The sequence below is a fragment of the Rattus rattus genome, chromosome 18 (assembly GCF_011064425.1).
Source record: "Rattus rattus isolate New Zealand chromosome 18, Rrattus_CSIRO_v1, whole genome shotgun sequence".
Classification (NCBI taxonomy): domain Eukaryota; kingdom Metazoa; phylum Chordata; class Mammalia; order Rodentia; family Muridae; genus Rattus; species Rattus rattus.
In genome coordinates, this window is record NC_046171.1 from 10,874,110 (window position 1) to 10,897,530 (window position 23,421).

The 23,421-nt window shown below is 39.5% G+C and overlaps 1 protein-coding gene across 2 annotated transcripts; it reads right to left on the reverse strand.

The window, feature by feature from the left end:
• Positions 1 to 21,668: 21,668 nt before the first annotated feature.
• Positions 21,669 to 22,637, reverse strand: LOC116887342 (olfactory receptor 10C1-like). 2 transcript variants are annotated; one of them, XM_032888935.1, is made up of 2 exons: positions 22,295 to 22,634; positions 21,669 to 21,874 (listed from the first exon to the last, which is right to left on the reverse strand). In XM_032888935.1, the coding sequence occupies exons 1-2, from the start codon at positions 22,632 to 22,634 to the stop codon at positions 21,669 to 21,671; spliced, it is 546 nt and encodes a 181-aa protein (XP_032744826.1). The 2 variants fall into 2 exon arrangements, with proteins under 2 accessions (XP_032744826.1, XP_032744827.1); XM_032888936.1 differs by having other exon boundaries at positions 21,669 to 22,637.
• Between the last annotated feature and the right edge of the window lie 784 nt (positions 22,638 to 23,421).

Genomic DNA, 23,421 nt, shown 5'->3' on the forward strand with positions numbered 1-23,421 from the left:
CAAGTGTCGCATGGCAGCTAAAGCAGAAAGTTCAGAGCTCATATCTGCAACCTGAAGCATGACGTGCGGAGAGTGGGAGCCAAAAATGATGTGTTGATGTAAACACTCAAGCCCACTCCCAGTGACATATTTCCCTCAGAAGGGCACTATTTCTTAAATCTCTCCAAAGGAAACCACCAACTGAGAAGGACTTGAAGTCTACATTCTTGCTAACTCTTTCATGAACCAATACATAAAGAAAAACTCTAGGTAAACTTTAAGGTACCTTAACACCTGAGTTACTGGAATGAATCCTTACAAAAGGCAAGCATCATGTGATGTCAGTGCGTCTCGCCTCTGTGTGTATATGTATATGAATGCTGGTTCCCATGAATATTAATTAGACCCTTTGATCTTCTTGGAGGAAGAATTAAAGGAAGCTTTCAAAAACCTGACCTTGGTCCTGGGGATGAAATTATCTTAATTGCTCAGCCATGTCTCTAGCCTTGTAAATAGTTTAAAGACTTTGTATGTCTTCATGACGTCAGGACATAGGAAAGAACTCATATAAGAGAAAAAACCTATTCTTGTAAACAATTTGATGCAGGCATTAGACATCATAGTTGTCTTCAATTTCAAGGGGAAAAAAGCGTGTTTTATCACTTTTCATCCTAGCCTTGAAGGAAGTAAATCATTTACCATGTTCATTCAAGTGTAATGGAGATCACCAATTCTTGTCCAGTTCTGCATGGCCATGGAAAAGACAGCTTGAAATCATTCCCACCCCTGGAGCAGAGCTAGCAGGGTACTGGCCTTCACAAGTGTTGACAGTTACTGTGGACCTAGGGCTTGCTTGTATAATGATGTACATAATTCACTTCATTTTTGGAAATATTTTCCCTCCCATGGTTATTTGGGTAATGTTCTTACTGCCATGGTTAACGGCTCCATGATAATTAGAAACAGAACGAGTCCAGAAGTCAAGTGTGTGTTTATGTCCCTCAGCAAAAATGCCTCATGCTGTGTTAAAAATTGTACTTGCTGCCATTTCTAAGAATCTAAGGGCTAAGGTCCTAAAGTGGTGATTTGTAGGATAATCAAAAGGAATTTTCGAGTTTACATGTGAGTAAAAGACTGTGATTGGGTTTGCAAGAGCTAAATTGTCGGTGATCGTCACAAAGCTCTCTCAAGCAGACACATGGCTGTTAGCTTCTTCCCATGATTGACTTTTATGTGGAAGCTCTCTGCCTGCTAAGAAAATTATCTAGAAATGCTAGATAATATAACAACAATGAGGTTTACTGAAGGAAAAATAATTGTTTTTTGTATGTGTGTGTAATGTTATGGGTTTTAATGCCATGACACATATCTGCAGACTGGAAGACACCTTTGTGGGATCTATTTGGACATCTTTATATGACAGTCACTATGAGATTGCCAGCTTTACACACCACAGACACTTCCCAGTGAGGTACCTCATTGATGCTCAAATAGGATTAGTTATTAAGTAAAATACTGTCTTCTTTTCAGAATGTAAATATTGTCATCTAAGAATGGAGAAAACCAGACAAATTGAATAGTAAAACCTATTTGGAAATTAAAATGGTATATTGCTATCTGTTGGGGGAAATGTGTTTGTTTATTGTTAAGAGTAAATACTTGTTCATAACAGTTGCTCAGAACCAGAAATGAATGCCAGAGAATTATCTCAATGGGTAAAGTTGGTTGTTGCTAAGCCTGATGACCTAAGTTTAATGTCCAGGAGACCCATATTACTCCTACAGATTTTTCTCTTCTTTTCAGATTATAACACTTGTTCTGTAGCATATGCACACTCACACACCGGCACATACAAAAATTAATTTTTAAATCTCAAAAAGGGCCCATGAGGTCACATGAGCCAAATCACTTCCTGGGATTCATTTCTAGTACTCACAATGGGGAAGTAGATAATAGCAATAAATTGTCCTCCAACTGCCACATGTACACCATGGCACAGGTCTGTGTACACAAGCACAGCGCAAACATTTTTAAATGAATAAGATTAACAAAGCAAAGTAATAACCCAATTAGTGAGAATACATGAGTTGATTTACCAGTTTAAATTATTATTGTAGAACTTCAAGAAGTATTGCTGTTCATCATAACAATGAAGGTTCCTTTGTGAACCTTTTTTGTTTTCATATTTTTGTTGGATATTTTATCTGCATTTCAAATATTATCCCCCTTCCTGGTTCCCGCTCTGGAAACCTCCTATTACATCCCCCCAACCCCCTACCTCCATGAGGGTGCTCCCCCACCCACTTCCTCCCACCTCCTGGCCCTGGCATTCCCCTACACTGGGGCATCTAGACTCCTGTCTCAGGCTTTTATTGCTTTGAACAGACACCATGACCAATGTAAGTTTTATAAAGGACATTTAATTGGGGCTGACCTACAGGTTCAGAGGTTCAGTCCATTATCATCAAGGTGGGAGCATCGCAGCATCCAGGCAGGCATGGTGCAGGAGGAGCTGAGTTCTACATCTTCACCCAAAGGAAGCCAGGAACAGCTTGAGCATCCTCAGGCAGACAGGAGGAGGGTCTCCAAGCCCACCCCAACAGTGGCAGACTTCCTCAAACAAGGCCACACATTCTAATAGTGCCACACCCTGGGCCAAGCATATGCAAACCATCACACCTTCACAGGACCAAGGGCCTTTTCTCCCATTGATGCCTGACAAGGCCATCCTCTACTACATATTCGGCCAGAGCAATGGGTCCCTCCGTGTGTACTCAACTCTTTAGTTGGTGGTTTAGTCCCTGGGAGTTTTGGGAGGTCTACTGAATGACAATGACATGGCCATATTGCTTTGTAAAAATAAGTCATTTATGTGTCAATTAACAACATAGAGCTGAGACACTTGCCTTCTAAAATCCCCATGAAGAAGTATGGCTACAGACAGACCCTTACAGCTGAATGCAGTTCTGCCAGATGCCTGAACACAGTAATAAACAATAGTGGAATATGTGGAGATTTTGTCTTTCAGTAATAATCCAACTTTGCTAATTTTTCTCAAATGTGTGATAGCTCAACAGCTCAAACATGTTGGTAATACTTATTAGTTTTCATATAATTTAAATCGTATACAATTACTTTTCTTTTGTAGTAAGTTTCATAAGAATGATAGTCCCTTATTTTATAGAGGGAAAACAATTCTTCAGTCTCTATTTCTATTATTCGGGCCTTTTTTGTACCCAAATTTTGTATATAGTACACTGAGTCTTACATTTTGACATCTGTAATAACAAAAGTTAGTCACTCTAGATTCTTAATATACAACGACTGTGGCTGATCACCAGGCCCTTTTAAACCTACTAAGTGCTGTGAGGGGAGCTCAGCCGATCTCTGAAGTCAGGACCTGGTGAGCAGAAGCTCAATGCCAAGAAACGGGAGGAGATGGCTGCAGAGCAGTGGAAGCTGGAGTGGTGGGTTCATTCTGGGTCTGGGTGGGAAGACAGATGGGTAAAGTATTGGAGAACAGGCAAAGGTGCTGTGAAATGCAAATCCCTGAAGATTCGGAAAAGGTCCGCCTTTTGATTGGAAGTCTGGGCCAGGAGGTACTCAGCTTGAGACCTCCAGCAAGCTTCAACACTAGGGGAGGTGCTCGTGTCACTCAAGACACATTCGCCAATCAGACCCTTAGGAACGACCTGCCAGTCAAAGAGGAGGAAGGTTCTTCCGGGTTGCAGGAGGAGGCTGGTTTAACTTAGTTGCTTGAGTGGTTTGGCGTGCTCTGCTCTGATTCCTGCTGTTTGGTGCTCTGAGGTGCAATCTGACAAGCTCCAAAGTTTCAACATGGTAAGCACAGGTTCGATGCTAATAGCGTGGAGGAGCAGAGGGCTGGGCTGTGGAAGCTGGCTTGGTGAGACTTTCCGTGGGGTTCTTTGTGTTCCATCCACTCTCTAGACCCAGCAGTAGCCTCTGAATAACTTCCTTGTGGGAGCTGCATCTGCATAGTGGCTTGTGTAGAAACATCCGTCGCAGGATACCAAACTCGGAGAACCCTAGTTTCTACATATTCTGCCCTCAGCATTTCCCTATTAAGGTGTAAGCTCCACCTGGAGTTAACTTTGTGGAAGTTGCATATCACGTGTTGGGTAGCAATCACAGTATTAAACTCTGGTGTAAAAGAGTGGAATTGAAGATGAAAAGGATTTACTAGTGCCGAGGAGAGAGTAAGTCACATCAAATAGAATTTACTTGAGGGAAGACTGCCTGTAAAAGACTCCACAGGTGTGCTAACCAGGCCTGTTAGACATTCCAGTGCTAGGATACACATGTTTGTTCACCAGGATTGCCCAGAAATAGGGCTCCAAATCATATGAAACAACCCTGATTTACAACCAGCCACTAGCCCCATCCCCATATCAGAGAGCTCTAACAAGCTCCCCAATGTGATATTACTGGATCACAATAAACATGATGGCCTGGTGTGCCACAAAGGTTCAGTTTTCTTCTAGGAAAAAAAAAAGCATAGTTCTGCTACATGGGCAAGATGACACCTGGTGGAAATTGTTTGAAATGCTAAAACAGCACCGTTTTGATGAGTGCTGGCCTGATCAAGCCAGGCTTTCCCTGACGTCCCCATGTATGGAGAATGACATAGCTCCTTCTAAAACCCTTGAACATGCTTGTTAGAGCCAGTAACAGTCTGTTGCCTAGGCCTTGGTTTCCTTCCCCAAGGCCCCGAGGTATGGAGATAAAACAGAGCTCCTTCTCTAAAACCATAACTATGCTTGGGAAAGCTGGTAATGGACTGGGGCCAGACACTGAGAACACAATACCATTAATACTGTCAGAGTTTAGTGCTTGCCCCTGGGATAGGTCTCTAGTTGGTCCAGTTATTTGGTTGGCCATTTCCTCAGTCTCTGCTCCATCTCTGTCCCCGCATTTCTTTTTTTTTTTTTTTTTTTTTTTTTTTTTTTTTTTTATTAACTTGATATTTCTTATATACATTTTGAGTGTTATTCCCTTTCCCGGTTTCCGTGCAAACATCCCCTCCCCCCCCCTTCCTTATGGGTGTTCCCCTCCCCACCCTCCCCCCTTGCCCCTCCCCCAACAGTCTAGTTCACTGGGGTTCAGTCTTAGCAGGACCCAGGGCTTCCCCTTCCACTGGTGCTCTTACTAGGCTATTCATTGCTACCTATGAGGTCAGAGTCCAGGGTCAGTCCATGTATAGTCTTTAGGTAGTGGCTTAGTCCCTGGAAGCTCTGGTTGCTTGGCATTGTTGCTCATATGGGATCTCGAGCCCCTTCAAGCTCTTCCAGTTCTTTCTCTGATTCCTTCAACGGGGGTCCTGTTCTCAGTTCAGTGGTTTGCTGCTGGCATTCGCCTCTGTATTTGCTGTATTCTGGCTGTGTCTCTCAGGAGCGATCTACACTTCTGCACTTCTTTGCTTCATCCATCTTGTCTAATTGGGTGGCTGTATATATATGTGTCCCCGCATTTCTTATAGACAGGACAAAATTTTGTGGGTGGAATGGAGTCCTTATCACTCCACTGTTGTTCCTGCCTGGCTATGGAAAGTAGCCACTTCAAGTTCCGTATCCCCATTGCTAGGAGTCTCAGCTAAAGTCACCCCATAGATTCCTGATAGCCTCTCCCTCCCATCCAGGATCTCTGACTAGTCCTTGAGATGGTACCCACCCATCCCGGTCTCCGATTTCCAATCATTCTCTTGGTCTTTGGGCCCTCTTTTCTATATCTCCCTACAAATTATTTTGAATCCCCACATTCCCCTTCCTATTCCCTCCCAACCCAGTCCCTTCCCTTCATCTGCCACTTATAACTATTTTCTTCCCCCTTCTAAGTGAAATTCAAGCTTCCTTTCTTGGGCCTTTTTTCTTGTTTAGCTTCTTTGGGTCTCTGGATTGTATTGTGTGAATCCTGTATCTTATGGCTATTATCCACTTTTAAGTGAATAAGTACTATACATGTTCTTTTGGGTCATGATTACCTCACTCACAATGATCTTTTCTACTTTCATCTAGTTGCCTGCAAAATCCTTGTTTTTAATAGCTGAGTAGTATTCCATTGCGTAAATGAACCACATTTTCTGTTTACAGTCTTCGGTTGAAGTGCATCTGGGTTGTTTCCAGTTTTTGCCTGTTATCAATAAAGCTGCTATACACATAGTGGAGCACATGTCCTTGTAGTATGGTAGAGCATTTGGGTCATTGTTCTCTTAACTTCTTGAGTTCTTTATATATTTAGAATATTAGCGCTCTGGTGGATGCAGGGTTGTTGTAGATTTTTTCCCCCAGTTTATAGAGTCCTGTTTTGTCTTATTGATAGTGGTCCTTGTGAAAGACCTCCGGAGAGGACCTTTCCCTCAGGAGGAGACCTGTAATGACCGAGCCGAGTCCACTTTCGGATGCAATCAACAAGAGGGTTTATTAGGGAAACACAGGTACCTCTGCGGGCACACAGTCTCTTGGAGGACTTGCGCGCCCAGCAGCTCAGCATGGGCTTTATAGGGTTTGGGGAAGCAGAAGCCGGCGTACAGAAGCAGATGCATAGTTACGGGGATTGGTGGATTCAAACGAGGCACATAGACATGTTCACATATGATTGGCTATTTCACATGATGAGGTAATAAGGTATAGCTACACACATTGGCAGGTTTGGGGCGTCCTGAATGTCGGGGGTTGGGGGCTCATCTCTTCCTGCCAGGTGGCCTGTGAGTCAGATCCGGTACTCCTGGTCTGTTCTGCATTCCTTTCCTTTTATGGTCTGTTAGTTCTAGCCGCAGGGCGGGGCTGCCTGGGCTTGCTTTTCACAGTGTTTAGTCCTGAGTTTGTGAATTTTGAAACATACTCTTTTAACTTCATATTTTTAAACCTTAAATCTGTATAATTTTCCTTTCACTTGCCCTACAGAAGCTTTTCAGTTTCATGAATTCCCATTCTTAGTACCTGAATCATTGGTTTTCTGTTCAGGGTGTTGTGTCCTGTACCTACTGGTAAGTAATATCTTCACTGGTAAAATGATCCAATTTATATTAAAGGAAGATTTATCGGGAAACTATTCACAGGCAAGTTCACTTGTTCCAAGACCCAAGGCCCGGAATTCACCATGGGAAGGGAGAAAGGGGAAAGAGGAAGCCATGTAAAGAGAGAGGGAGAAAAGGGAAAGAATTGAAGTGAGTATGGGGAAAACAAAAAGTCTAGATTATATAGGGAAGAGAGCCTCTGGGAAGAAGGACAGCCCATCCCCTGGGCTGGAATGTTCAGGGTAAGGTGCAGGCTATGGCAGATAGGGACTGAGGAATGCGGGAGGAACCTGGGAGCTGGGTCTGCTTTGGTATGCAAAACATGCAACTCCCTCCCTATTCACAGGCTCTGAAACCAAATAACAAAGTAGTCCAGGCTGTTTCCCAGTTTCTCTATTAGATTTAGTGTATCTGAATTTACGCTGCGTTCTTTGATCCACTTGGAATTGAGTTTTGTATGCGGTGATAAATATGGATCTATATGCATTCCTCTACATGCATACCTCCAGTTTGACCAGAAACATTTGTTGAAGATGCTTTCATTTTTCCATTGTATACCTTTGCCTTTGTGAAATATCATGTCCATAGCTGTGTTGGTTTATTCCATGGACTTTGACTTGATTCCATCGATCAGCCTCTCTTTTTCTATGCCTGGCTTTTTTTTTTTTTTCTTTTCTATATTAACTTGAGAATTGTTCTTTCAAGTTCTGTACAGAATTGTGTTGGAATTCTGATGGGAATCGTATTGAATCTGTAGATTGCTTTTGGTAAGATGCCAAGGACTCTTTAGTTTTAGGGTTCTTTTCTTTTTTTCTTTTGGAGCTGGGAACCGAACCCAGGGCCTTGTGCTTGCTAGGCAAGTGCTCTACCACTGAGCCAAATCCCCAACCCCTTAGGGTTCTTAAGAACAGGAGGATTGTATAGGTGTGAAATCAGAGTCTTAGGCATTGATGCAGGTGTAAGCTGACAGGTGACTCATTGCTGTTCTGAAACTGCTCTTGGAGACAGCTGTGGTCAGTTTCTCTCTGTCTCTGTCTCTGTCTCTCTCTGTCTCTGTCTCTCTGTCTCTGTGTGTGTGTGTCTCTCTGTCTCTGTCTCTCTGTCTCTGTGTGTGTGTCTCTGTCTCTATCTCTCTTTCTCAGTTTTTTCTTCTCTCTGATTTTACGTCAGACTTTTATTTTTTTGCTGTATAGCAATATATAATACAGAAGCCTTTTTATAATTTTCCTTGAGCCCATTATTTTTCCTGAAAAACTCTATATGATGATATCACCAGAAAGCATACTACACACAGAAAGTCACAGTTCAGTGTCTGCTATAGCAAGTTATACATCATTAACTTTTTACTCTCAGAAAAAACTCCAAATTATTTGTCATCTGGGTATAAACTTAAGGTTATAGAGTTATCATGAGAACATAAAGGTGCTAAACGGGTCAGGCCCAGAGTAGTTTGTTCTTATACATATCAAAGTCATTTGCTTCTCTAGTAATGGCCTCAGTCCCTTTCCCTTAAATTTTTAACGTTTAATTTGAGGACTAATATGATATAGAAAAAGGCTAAACAGGCAAGCATACATGTAAGATCAACACCTGTACACTAGAAAACCAGAGGTGCATACTTAAAGCTGACTTCGCTCCCGCAGCCAAAACTGTCATACAGGCTCATTGGCAACCTTGTCAATAAGTTGGCCGTTTTTACTTTGTTCATCCTGCCAATCCATGAGCATGGGAGATTTTCCATCTTCTGATATCTTCCTCAGTTTTTTGCTTCGGAGACTTGAAGTTCTTTGCATACATGTCTTTCACTTGCCTGGTTAGAGTTGCACCAAGGTATTTTATATTATTTGTGGCTTTTGTAAAAGGTGTCATTTCCCAGATACCTTGCTGATCCCCTTTGTCATTTGTATAAAGGAAGGATACTGGTTATTTTGAGTTAGCTCCACTTAGCTCAAGGTGTTTTTCAGCTGTAGGAGTTTCCTTGTAGAATTTGGGGGTCACGTCTATATACCACTACCATGTCATCTGTGAATAGTGATACATTGAGTTCTTCTTTTCCGATACGTATCCCCTTGATCGCCTTTGGCTGTCCGATTGCTCTAGATAGAACTTTAAGTACTATGTCGAAAAGATATGGGGAGAATGAACAGCCTTGTCCTCCATTTTAGTGGAATTGTTTTAAGTTTCTCTCCCTTTAATTTGATGTTGACTTGTAGGCCTGCCGTGTTTTGCTTTAATTGTGAGTAGAAATATGCCTTGCATCCCAGATCACTCCAAGACTTTCAACATGAAGGGGTATTAGATATTTTCAAATCTTTTTTTATCATCTAATGAGATGATGTGTTTTTTATATCAGCTTGTTTGGTGCATTACGTAGATGGATTTTCACATATTGAACCATCCCTGCGCCCCTGGGATGAAGTCTACTCGATCTTCATGGTGGATGATGTTTTTGATGTGTTTTTAGATTGTATTTGTTAGCGTTTTAATGAGAATTTTTTCTACCAATGTTCATAAAGGAAATTTGTCAGAAATCCTTTCTTTGTTGAGTCTTTGTGTGGTTTAGGTGTCAGGATAAGAGTATCCTCATAGAATAAGTTTGGCAATGTTTCTTCTGTTTCTATTTTGTGGAATAGTTCGAGGAGTAAAAGTCCTGTAGAATTATGTGTTAAAACCATCTGAACTTGGGTCTTTATTGGCTGGGAAAGTTTTAATAACTGCTTGTCTTTGTTTAGGAGTTATAGCACTATTTATATAGTTTATTTTGGTCTAAATGTGGTAAGTTTTATCTATCGACAAACTTATTCATTTTCTTTAGACCTTTTAATTTTGTGGAATACGGGTTTTTAAAGTAAGACCTAATGATTCTTTGAATTTCCTCAGTGTCCATTGTTAGGTCTCCCTTTTCATTTACTGATTTTGTTCATTTGGGTACTGTCTGTCTGTCTGCCTTTTATGTTCTTTGTCTAAGGGTTTGTCTATCTTGTTAATTTTGTCAAAGAACCAGCTCTTGGTTTTGAAGATCTTTGTATTATTCTCTTTGTTTCTGATTGATTAATTTCAACCCTGAGTCTGATTATTTCCTGTTGTCTATTCCTCTTGTGTGGGTTTGCCTCTGTTTGCTCTAGAGCTTTCAGATATGCTGTTAAGTTGCTAGTATGGGATCTTTTCAGTTTCTTTATGAAAGCACTTTGTGCTATGAAATTCCTCTTAGCACTGCTTTCCTTGTGCCCCATAAGTTTGGATATGTTGTGCCTTCATTTTCATTGAATTCGAGCTAGTTTTTTTAATTAAAAAAAAAAAAAAAATCTCGGGGTTGGGGATTTAGCTCAGTGGTAGAGCGCTTGCCTAGCAAACGCAAGGCCCTGGGTTCGGTCCCCAGCTCCGAAAAAAAGAAAAAGAAAAAAAAAATCTCTTCTTTGATCCAGTGGTTATAGAGTAGAGCTGATGAGTTTCCATGAGTTTATAGACATTCTGTTGTTTCTACTGTTGAAGTCCGGTTTTAATCTATGGTGATCTGATAAGATCCAATGGTTAGGTCAGTCTTCCTGTATCTGTTGAGGTTTGTTTAGTGAGGGAGTATATGGTCATTTTAGAAGTTTTATGAGGTACTAAGATGAAATTTGCATATGTTACATATGTGTATGTGTGAAATGCTTCGATTGGCTTGTTTGAGCTTTTCTCCATCCATTTGATGTGTGAATACATAAATGTCTGTCCATCCATCTGTCTGCCTCCCTCTCTGTCTCTATACATGTATATAGTTTTATGTATTTATATGTATGAAGTTACTGGTATCTTCTTTTACTTCAGTCTCTCTCTCTCTCTCTCTCTCTCTCTCTCTCTGTGTATAAGAATTTTCTGTCTTTTGTTTTCTTTCTCACTTGACCCTAAGCATTGAGTTCTGAATTTTTTCATTGGCCAACAGTACTGCCAGTCCCAGTGCAACAAGCTTTGTTCCCTCAGAGAAAAGTCTGCTGAGTAATTTCTCTAATAACTGTCTACAATAGGCAGCAGGTCCCTTTGCTTGGTGGCTCATCATCCCCCTTTAGCCCCTCTTTACTGACCTCCATCAGCTGCTTGCTTTGGTTTGCCCCCCAACCCCCTGATTGTCAAAGCTGGTCTGTGACATCCTTGACATTTTTTGACAGACTATCTTATTTTTATCCGTCTATAATGATTGAATTTTTTTCTGGGGGACTGGAGGCAGGATTTGGAGGTATGATCTGTGTGAAGGGATAATGTAAGAAGAGGGGTGCTGGTTAATATAGGGATATAAATGAATAAATAAGTAAATTATTTTTTTACAAAAAGAATGTTTTGCTTTGAACTCTGAGCTGACATCTGTGGTCCCTTAGGATTTGCAAGATATCTTTCCAGGACCTCCTAGCTTTTAGTATCTCTGTTTGGGAGTCAGTTATAATTCTGATAGGTCTGCATTTACATATTACTTGTCCCTTTTCACTTGGTGCTTTTAATATTCTTTCTTTGCTCTGTACATTTAGTTTTGATTATTATTTTGCGAGAGGGTGTTTTTTTCTAGTCCAATTTCTTTGGTGCTCTGTGAGTTTCATGTATCTCTTTGTTTATGTTAAGTAAATTTTCCTCCATGATTTTGTTGATTATATTTTCTGAACCTATGATCTGGGAATCTTCTTCTATTCCTACTATTCATAGGTTTCATTTTTCATTGTCTCTAATTTCCTGGATGTTTTGAGTTAAAAACTTTTCAGATTTGGCATTTCTTTGACTAATATATCAGTTTCTTCCTATCATATTTTCTACACCTAAGATTCTCTCTTCAATCTCTTGTATTCTCTTGGTGATGCTTTTTTCTTTAGTTCCTGTTTTCTTTGCTAGATTTTCAACCCTCAGGGTTTCACCTGTGTTTTCTTTTTTACTTCTGTTTCCCTCTTCTGAGGTTGAACATTTTTACTAATTTCCTTCACCTATTTGATTGCATTTTCCGTATTTCTTCATATTTCATTTCCTCTTTAAAGTTCTCCACAAGTTTGATTGTATTTTACTGTATTTCTTTAAGGATTTTACTTATTTCCTCTTTAAATGTCTGTCTTCTTCATAAAAGGAGACTTAAGGTCATTTTCTTGCTTTTCTTTTTTCTTTTTAATTTTTTTGTTGTTTAATTTTTTTTTAATTTATTTATCATGTTTAAGTACACTGTACCTGTCTTCAGACACACCAGAAGAAGGAATCAAATCTCATTACAGATGGTTGTGAGCCACCAGGTGGTTGCTGGGATTTGAACTCAGGACCGCTGGAAGAGCAGTCAGTGCTCTTAACTACTGAGCTATCTCTCCAGCTCCTTTCTTGCTTTTCAGTGTGTCATTATATTCAGGACATAGCGTAGAAGGTTCTGATGATGCTTTAGTGACATGGCTTTTGTGGATTGTGTTCTTGTGCTGGCCTTTAGCCATCTGGTTGTCTCTGGTATTGCCTGTTCTGATAGTCCCAGGTTGTAGCAGGCCTCTGAGACTGTAGGTAGAGCTGGTAGTCCCTAATGGTAGCAGGCCTCCAAGGGAACAGGAAAAGCTAGATGTAATAGTTGTCCTTGGTGTCAAAAGGCCTCCATGGAGATAGGTTGAGTCCTTACCCTGGAAATGGAGTGCAGATCAGGTATAAATATCATTTTTAATAGCTGAGTAGTACTCCATTGTGTGAATGTACCACATTTTCTTTTTCTTTTCTTTTCTTTTTTTTTTTTTTAAGTTTTTTTTATTAGGTATGAGTACACTATTTGTCTTTAGACACACCAGAAGAGGGCATCGGATCCCATTACGGATGGTTGTGAGCCACCATGCGTTTGCTGGGATTTGAGCTCAGGACCTCTGGTAGAGCAGTCGGTGCTCTTAACCACTGAGCCATCAATCCAGCCCCACATTCTTTATCCATTTTTCAGTTGAGAGAAATATCACTTGTTTTCAGTTTCTGTCTAGTACGATTAAAGCTCCTATGAACAGTTGAGCAAGTGTTCTCGTGGTAGGATGGAATATATTTTGGGTCTATTGTTTTCCATTCCACCAGCAGGATTGGAATGTTCCCCTTTTCCACATCCTTGCCACCATGACATGTCACTTGTATTATTGACCATTCTGACAAGTGTAAGATTGTAATCTCAAAGCAGTTTTGATTGCATTTCCATGATGGCTAAGGATGTTGAACATTTCCTTAAATATATCTCAGCCATTTGAGAGTCCTCTGTTGAGAATTCTGTTTAGATCTGCACCCCATTTTTTCAATTGTGGTTTTTGCTCTTGAATATGTATTTTCTTATAATTCTTTATACATTTGTAATTAGGCCTCTATTGTGGAGTTGGTAAAAATCTTTTCCCATTTCTTAAGCTGTCTCTATGTCCTACTGCCTGTGTTTTTTTGCCTTACTGAGGCTTTTTAGTTACATGAGGTTGCATTTATTAATTGTTGATCTTAGTACCTACACTATAGGTGTATTGTTCAGAAGGTTATCTCCTGTTCCAGTACCTTCAGGGCTGCTCTCCTCTTTCTCTTTTATCAGTTTTAGTGTGTATGATTTTATTTTGAGGTCTTTGATCCAGCTGGAATTGAGTTTTATGGAGGGTGATGTATATGGATTTATTTGTAATCATCTACATTCAGAGCTGATTCATGAACATGAGAGAGTTTCACATATTTTTCAATTATTTCCTTCAAGGAATTGAAATTTTTAACAAAGACATCTTTGACTTGCTCTCTTAGATTAGCTCCAACATATTGTATCTATTTGAGGTTGTTGTGAAAAGTGTTATTTGCTCCATATTTTTCAGTCCATTTGTCATTTCTGTAGAGGATGACAACTGATTTTTTTGTGTGTGTTAATCTTAGATTCAGCCACTTTCCTGGAAGTGTTTATCAGCTGTAGGACTTTGATAGTGGAATTTTTGGGATCACTTATTTATGCTATCATATCATCTGCCAATTCTTTTCCAAATTATATCTATTTATCTCTTTTTATTGTTTTATTGCTTTTAAGTACTATACTGAATACATAAGGAGAGAGTGGACAGCTTTATCTCGCTCCTCTTTTCAGTGGAATTGTTTTGAGTTCCTCTTCATTTAACTTGATGTTGAGTATAGGGTTTCTGTAAATGGCCTTTATTATGTTTAGGTCTATCCCTTGTATTTCTAATCTATTCAATTCTTTTCTGAATTGGTGTATTTTTGTCCAAGGCTTGTGTGGTATCTACTGAAGTGATCCTGTGATTTTTTTTCCCCCCTGATAGATTTTTAAAATGGTGGATTACATTTCCTGATTTTCATATGTTGAAAAATTCCTGCACCTCTGTGATGAAACCTCCTTGAACATTGTGAATCATTTTAATCTGTTGTTTGATTCTGTTTGTGAGTATTTTATTGGCCAATTCCGCACCTATGTTATGAGAAACAATGATCTGTAAAAACCGTGTTAAGTTTTTATTTGCTTAGGAATTGTGGTAATCGTAGCTTCATGAAATGAATTGGGTAATGTTCTTTCTGTTTCTGCTTTGTAGAATACCTTGAGCTGTCTTGGCGTTCAGTCTCCTTTGAAAGTCAGGTTGAATTGTGAACTGAAACCATCCAGCCCTTAGTTTTTTGGTTGGGATTATTCTAATGAATTCTTCTGTTGTCTTTAGGGGTTATATGGCTACCTAAATTGTTTAGGTCTTGATTTAACTTTAGCAAGTGGTACCTATTCTGTTTTGTTTGTTTGTTTGTTTGCTTTTTGGGTTTTTTTTTTTTTTTTGTTTTTTCAAAGAATCAACTCTATTTTATTGTTTCTTTGTATTGTTCTCTGTCCTTTTAGGTTGATTTCAACCCTCAATTTATTAATTACTTTCTGTCTGTAATCACACCACACCTTTTAGCTGTGCTTTCTTCATTTGGTTCTACAGCTCACAGGTTCTACTAAGTTGCTAGGAAGAGATCTCTCTAAATTCTGTATGCATGCACTAAACGCTTTCCTCTTTTCACTACTTTCCTTGGGTTTCATAAGTTTATGTAGTTTACGTTGTATATTAATTTTTACTGAATTCTAGAAAATCTTTAATATTCTTTCTTTATTTCTATCTTCACCCATTTTTTACTCTGTGGAGAGCTGTTTGGTTTCCGTGGGTTTTTAAGCTTCCTGATGCTTCTGTTGTGAAGCTTTCCTCCTTGGGGATCTGATAGGCACAGTGGTGTTATTTCAAATTCCTTGTATATTTTAAGATTTATAGTGTATTCTATTATGTCATCACTTTTGGAGAAAGTTCCATATGTTCTTGAGAATAGGGTATATTTATTTTATGTTTAGGTGGAATGTTTTGTAAATATCAGTTGTGCCAATTGCTTTTTAATGTTAATTACCCGGAACATTTCTCTGTGTAGTTTTTGTCTGGAGAACCTGTTCATTAGTGAGAGAGAGACATTGGAGTCTCCAACTATCAATGAGTGAGGATCAATGTGTGACAGAACTGTTTCTTTTTTTTTCTTAATGATTTTTTAAAAATATTTTTTAATTTGTTATGTATATGAGTACATTGTCACTGTCTTCAGACACACCAAGGGAAGGCATCAGATTCCATTACAAATGGTTGTGAGCTACCATGTGGTTGCTGGGAATTGAACCCAGGACCTCTGGAAGAGCAGTAAGTGCTCTTAACTACTGAGTCATCTCTCCAACCCCAGAAGTGTTTCTTTTACAACAGTGGAACCTCTTAAGTTTCAGTCATAGATGTTAATAATTAAAATGTTATCTTGGTAAACTTTTATTTTGAATATATAGATTCTTTTCCCATCTCTTTTGATTAAGTTTTGTTTGTCTCTATTATTAGAAATTGAAATGGCTACACCAGCTTGACCCTTAGGTCCATTTGCTTGGAATATCTTTTTCCAACCTTTTTCCTTGAGATAATGCCAAGGTAAGCCAGGGTGTGGCCAGGTATTTAGGGGTCGATTAGAAATTACGTTGTATCTACATACCTCAAAGTGCAGGACAGGTAGAATAAATAAATAAAACTCTAAAAGAGACCCTGACCAAATTGACCATGGAGACTGGCGCAGACTGGGTGGCACTCCTTCCCTCTCGCTCTCTTCAGAACAAGAAATATCCCTTCCAGATTCACCCTTACCCGCTTTGAGATCTTATATGGGGCCTCAGCTCCTCTGACTGTATTAGATGATGTTACTGAACCAACATGTCATAGTTATAATGATTTGCATGCCAGGCTAAAAGACCTACAGGTAATACAGAAAGAAATCTGCTCACAGCTGGCAGCAGCCTGTGCCCTGGGGACCCCTGAGACATCTCATCAGTTCCAGGTCGGAGACTCGGCTACATACGACAACACCGAGCCTAGATACTTGAGCCTCACTGGAAAGGACTGTACTTGGTGCTGCTGACCACTCTGACAGCCGTCAATTCTCAGCCCTCACCAGCCGCGTACTAGCTGTTGGGGCTGAGAGCTGGGACCTAGAGGGACATTCAGATCTTCAAAAAGCTCCCTAGACTTGCACATCAGATAAGTGGATACATCAGAGACATGACTGGGAGGTTGCTATAATGCTCACTTGAGGAGTGTGCTTTAGAAACAAGAATTTCATGTTTGCCCTGGGTTCCATCGGGATAGGTGTGGGGATAGGCTTGATTTCTATTGCAAATGATGTAAACATTGCATATGTTAGTACTCCTAACACTTCTTGGGACTGCGCCTCAGGGATCACAACCTGCATAAGTTTAGAAGTTCTAAAGGGCAGTCATGACCTTTGTGTGTAGGTTCAGATAGTGTCCAGATTGGAATCCTGATGCTAAACACTTAGTAAGACACAAAAGAGAGTTGAGAATTACTTAGGGCTATCTTAAGGCTGAGTCTAGGTGCTGCAAGGGCAGCTACAAGGACATCTGCTGTTGCCCTGCAACACAAGGCTTATGGAGAATTCAGAACTGCCATTGACTTAGATATAAAAAGAGTAAAAAAGACTTTTTAGCTGACCTCCAAGAATCCCTAACCTCCCTCTTAGAGGTAGTCCTTCAGAATAGGAGAAGATTAGACCTGATATTCCTTAAAGAAGGAGGTCACTGTGCTACACTAAAAGAAGAATGTTGCTTCTATGTAGACCATTCAGGAGTAATTAAAGGCTCCATGAGTAAACTTAAAAAGAGGTTAGACAAAAGACAGAGAGACAGAGACCATCAGGGATGGTTCAAGAGCTGGTTTAGTAGATCTCCTTGGATGACTACTCTGATATCTTCCCTTATGGGACCCTTCTTAGTTTTGCTTCTGCTTCTGATTATAGGTGCATGTGTGTTAAATAAACTAGTTACCTTCATTAGAGAAAGAGTGAGTGCTATTCAGATTTTGATGTTACACCAACAATATCCTGCTTTAGGAGGACAAGAAAGTCATGATATTATGAAGATACTGAAATTTAGTTCTATAATTAGAACTAGCCACTAGAAGAAGTGGGAAATGAAAGGTAGAAGTTTTAAGGTTGCCTCTACCCCTAGACAAAGGTTCAGAGTAGAAGAAATAAACCAGTTAGGCCCTGGGATTGTATGTTCCAGGAAGCTTCTCCTAGGACCATAGAATGGGTAATTACATTGGCCGGTTCGACAACTCTCTCCCAGGAACTAGCTGACCATAAAGTTAGATTAAAATCTTAGAGAACAATCTTGAGAAGCAGGAAGCTTCTCCCAGGAACTAGCGGATCATAAAGTTAAACAATCTTGAGAATCAGGAAGCTCCTCCTTATGATTTTTCACTGGTATTCTCAACATTTTCTAATGACACCCTCCCTACCCCCTTGGGTTGTGGTTTCTTCCTTTAAATTCCCCTTCTCTTAGCTACTGGTGGTCGAACTCCACTGCCCCTGCAAGGGATGAGTCTCGACCCCAGTGCACTGGTTCCTATCAATAAACCTTGTCTAAATTACAGCAAGGATGGTCTTACGTGAGTTCTTGGGGGGATCGTGTCATCCCAAGACTTCAGTGAGGGTCTCCCTGCCCTGGGGGTCAGTGACAGCTCACAAGTGGCTGTAATTTCAGTCTCAGGGGATCCGACACCTTTTTCAGCTCCCTGGGCACTAGGCATGCATGTGGTGCACAGATATACATGCAGGTAGAACACTCACGCTTGTAAAACAAAAAGCATAAAAACAGAATGGCAGTTCTTGGTTGATATAATTTGATTTACATGAATACTCATAGTGACAATCATAGTCAAATAAACATTTTATTGATCTATAATGCAATCAAAGACACAGAAAGTGATATGATCATCTGAGTCACTTAAAATCTATTTATTTCAAAAATGCAATAAATATACAAATTAATAAAATTAGTATAATCACATATAGCTGAAAAATAATACCTTCCACATATTTGTTAAGCTTTTATAAATATTGCAGCTTGTAGTTAGTTGGTTTTGTAGGTGTTCATTTCCAGATATTAGCCCATAAACTCATAAATTCACGCAGAATACACTACAGGAGCTCAGGCTTTTTCTGTTGCATCCAGGCAGGTTGCTCTCTGGTTTTCTTGTCCGATCGTTTTTCTCTATGTATATTACAAGGATAGTCTTGCTCTTACAGTGCTTTATATTTTCCATATGCCTATGAGTTCTCTTGGAAAGAATCTTGCCTTAACTTTCTTCTTTAAAAAAACCAATGGTATGTTGGGTAAGAAGGGATTCTTCAGGTTTTGACCAGCTGATGTGTAATGTGGGAACCAAGCAGACAAAAGCTATCTTAGAAAACATCAGGTGACTGGGACTTCCCACTGGGGAGCTCCACAAGAATTTGCTGAGTAAACACTCTATTCAAGAAGTGTTGGGACTGCAGTAGGGGCAGGACCCTCCACTACCCCCTCTGTGTGCCCGAGCCACCTCCCTGATAGAGCTTGAATGTATGTCATATGCTTACTAGCCAATAGATTTAAAGGTCAATATGCTTAGCTAATAAGTTTAAACTGTAACCTTGCTGATGTAATTCGTACCCCTAAAAAGTATAAAAAGTGTATGCCTTTGTTCTTGGGGGTCGCCTCTGCCCTAAAAGCAGAACGACCCCAGTGCACTGGATCAGAAAACCTCTTGTTTATTGCATCGATCTCTGTCTCTGTGTCTCTGTGAGTGGGATATCCAGAATGTAGGGAATATTTCAGTTTTGAAGATCATTTTTGAAGCTATTTCCCAATGTCTACACTATCAGTGTTGTAGATTTTCAAATGCATGGCCAAATGAAAAGCTATTCAGGGACTAAGCATGCCTTATAACTACTTAAGGATGTTTTGTCTTTTTGAAAGAACTCAGAAGGGGATGGGGGTTGGGATTAGGGACTCTGTGGGGGAAGAGAGGAAGGAGGACAGCATTTGAGACATAAAAAATTAATGAAATAAATAAATATAAAAAATAAAGCAGAAATCAAATTGTATAGGAAACAGTACTGTTTTACATTTTACCCCAAATCCAGAATTTTATATTCTATAATCAATCTAATGACTAATTCTCAAAAAAATCAGGAAATTGAAAAAAATTAAAATATTACAAGTCCCACAGTAGGTTGACCAGATCATAAACAGCAGTGTTTCTAGTACTGTACATCTTCTATGCCAGTATCCAATCCAGAAATCCAGTTGACATTTAGTTATTATATATCTTAAGTTATTCTATTCTGTGATAATTCATTACTATTTTTATCTTCTGTGACCACACCTTTGAAGAGAAATAGTTACTATATTATAATTATTTTGCTAGAATGTCTCTGATTTCTCTCTTTTACATTGAGATTATATGTATTTGGCACAGCTACCAAAATGTGTTTCCTGCTTTGCTCTTCTCAGCTCAGCATCAGGGGGATGCCTGCCATCTTAACAACGCCTGGCTAAGGAGCAATGAAATTATTTTAAACTATTTTCCTTTCGTAGTTAAAAATATTTTAATGTATTTTTCTTTTGTGTTTCCTTTTAAAGTAATAGAAGTCATAGGAGAATTAATTAGAGACTATGGAAATATCGTGTGTCTCTTCAAAACTTTAGGCATTGTTTTCAGCATCTCGGTCATTTTTTTCCCAACGCTTTGTGCTTGATGGTCCTTACTGCATGGAAGTAGACTGAGAACAGTGAGTCTGAGGAGTATATAATTAGTGTCATTCTGTTTGGGTGACTCATGCCTAAAACAGTACTGTAGTTTTAGTGTCACGGTAATTTATTTTTTAATTTCTTCTAAACTTTCTGAACACTTACTTTGGAATTTTATTTTTGTTTCATTATACACATAGAGACCCAAGATTCTAATTTTATTTTGTGTATTATAGTAACTTCTACCATTAGTTGTTTTGGTGTTCAAATTGCTTCAACTTGAAGCCATTGAAAGCTCTTCCTTGTTGGCTCCTGTATCTTTTCAGCATGTTGCATGTGCTTCATGATTTTGATGGTTTGTTATCTTATATTTGAAATGACCCTACCTCTTCTCCAAGGAACTTTTTTTTTTCTTTTTCCATGTGGAATAACAACCAGAATCTAATTATCTGACACTAGGTGACCTTTTATATAGTCTTTTTAGTCTTCCATCACTTGTAAACCTACTTCATTTCCTGTATATGGTGTGTGTGTGTGTGTGTGTGTGTGTGTGTGTGTGTGTGTGTGTGTGTGTGTGTATGTGTATCTGAAACTACGATGTTGATGTTGAGAATCACCTGGCTGAAGTTCTTTTTCAGAACCCTGCTAGAAGTCATATAGGGGAAGAGAAACTACTCCAGTGCCAACAATCATAGGCCCTGGGTGCCCAAAGACTGTAGTGTGGACTAACCTACCTAATGGTACACAAAGCTGAGGCTAATGATTCACTGCCCTGAGAACTACTTAGCTGTTCGAGTCCAATGCAATGAATTTACATGTGCTGAGGAATATGGAATTGTAGCATAACAGGCTGAGACCACTTAGAAGCAATTTCCTGGAAGACCTCCAAATGTATGTCAATTCATCTGCACATACATAAATTTATACATTTTTGAAAAATCTTGCAACTATACCAATAATTCTTTGCTTACCTTTGTTTCTTTTCCTGTAATGCCACTAGTATTTCCTTTAAAGTCATTTATATCTTAGAAAATGCTGATGATTATTTCTCATACTTTTTCATTAATGGTTTGTAGCATATAGCTTCAAAAGTTGACATATTGGTTATTGGAATGTGTGTAAAGAGAATCCACAAAAGAACTATTTAATTCTATGTTACATGTGTATAAAATTACATCAGAAGAATTTGAAGATTTTTATGAGAAGAAATACCCTGCTTCATAGAGCTATTAAGGCATCGAGTGCCATGTTTTGAGAATCTGTGTAGAGTCCAGAGGTATCAGGTATATCACGGGCTGGACAATGACTAAGAATGGATACAGAGAGTTTTCAAGGCTACTGAGACATTAGCATGTGATTTAAACTCTGCCCAGGTGAAAATATTTAAGCACTGGACTAATCTACTAAAGTTATTTAGTAGCAAGCATACTTTACCATTATTTTCAATTAAAAATGGTGCTGAATGAAGAGAATACTCTAAAACAAAGTTGTGTTTCTTAAAGATTGTTTTAAGACAGCCAGAAAGAGCACAGTGGTTTTGTTTTCTGTCTTTCACAGACTATGTACCCTTTTGAAAGAGCACTTTGGGATCCTCCATTACCTATTCATTATCAGAACTTTCTTCAGACCCAGAGTTTTTCTCAGTGCTGCTTTGACTTCCTTGTTCCTTAAACTATAGATGATAGGGTTCAGCATGGATGTCACTGCTGTGTAGAAGAGAGCCAAGAGTTTATCAATTCCTGGTGAGTGGCTAGACTTAGGCCTCAAGTAGTTAATGGATCCTGAGCCATAGAAGAGTGTGACTACAAGTAGGTGGGACGAACAGGTGGAAAAAGCTTTATGGCGCCCCTCAGGTGAAGGCATCATGAGCACTGCAACCAGAATTCTGACATAAGAATAAATGATCAGTAAAAACGGACTAGATATACAGAGGATTGCTACCACAAAGATGGCAGCCTCGTTTTGGGATGTATCTCCACAGGCAAGTGCCAGGAGAGGTGGAAGGTCACAGAAGAAGTGGTCTATCTCACAGGGTCCACAGAAGTTCAAGGAGAAAATAAAATTGGTCTGTCCCAACCCCACAATGCAACCTGTTCCCCATGAAACAATTGCCAAATGGGCACATACCCCACGACTCATTCGGGTTGCATAGTGGAGTGGGGAGCATATGGCTATACAGCGGTCAAAGGCCATGGCCGCCAATAGGCAGCACTCACTTATACCAAAAAGTGTGAAGAAAAACATCTGTGTGGCACATCCCTCCCGAGAGATCCCTCGGGCCTCACTCACAAGGCTCTGCAGCATCTTGGGTATGACAGAGAAAGTATAGCCAATCTCCAGGAGAGACAAGTTGGCCAGAAAGAAGTACATGGGGGTGTGTAGAGATGGACTGGTACAAATAGCAAGGGCTATGAGAGCATTTCCTGTTAGTGATACTAAGAACATGAGAAGGATGAGGGTGAACAGGAGGAAGCATTCTCCAGGGACCTCAGAGAACTTGGCAAATGCAAAGCGTTTGACAGACACGCTGTTCTCCTGCCACAGAGAACAGTTGACACTCATCTCCTGGAAGACAGAACAGTAAGTCATTAGAAGGATTTTTGCAGATGAGGGATATTAATCCTTTTAATACTTTTAGAGCCTTAGTTACATCCGAGACAGAGTCTTTCTCTGCAGTCATAACATCAAAGCTTAGAAACAGTTTATTCTCACAGATTTTCACATCTAATACTTTCTCTCTTAACATCAAGGGGTTTTGCAAAGTGTACTGAGCATTGAGTCAAGTGTCCAAATATTTGCAAAAGATGGTGGAAACTTGTAGTCCTGGCACTAATGAAGCTCAGAGGCTTACCATAGGTCTAAGTTCAGCTTCACATGTTGCATAAGCTATCATTCAAATAAAATAAAAGAAAAAACATTGTATCTCAATTTTTTACCCACTCTTCTAATTAACTAGTTACCAATGTTATGCAGAAAAACTGATCGGCCCACTCATCTATCTCTATGCTTTCCCATTGCCACAGATACAATCTCTTCAGCCATTCTCCGTGGGTATTGGGCCCAGATTATTCTCTGGTTGCTAATTACCAGTATTCAGATCCACACATTAAAGGTACTTATTTCCTCAAGATTCATCTTTTATTCAAGGCATAGTAAAATCAAATAACCATTCAGTCAATAAATGTTACTGGTTTTAATACATAGAATTAAAGGCAGGGCACATTTTGATGTCTGCACAGTAATGTGGTGTTTGGAGAAGCTTCTTAAGATGCATAAGCTGAGCCATGAAAGAGAAGAAGGATCAACCAAACAGCACCATAGCCCATCATGCTGCAACCCTCAATATGGC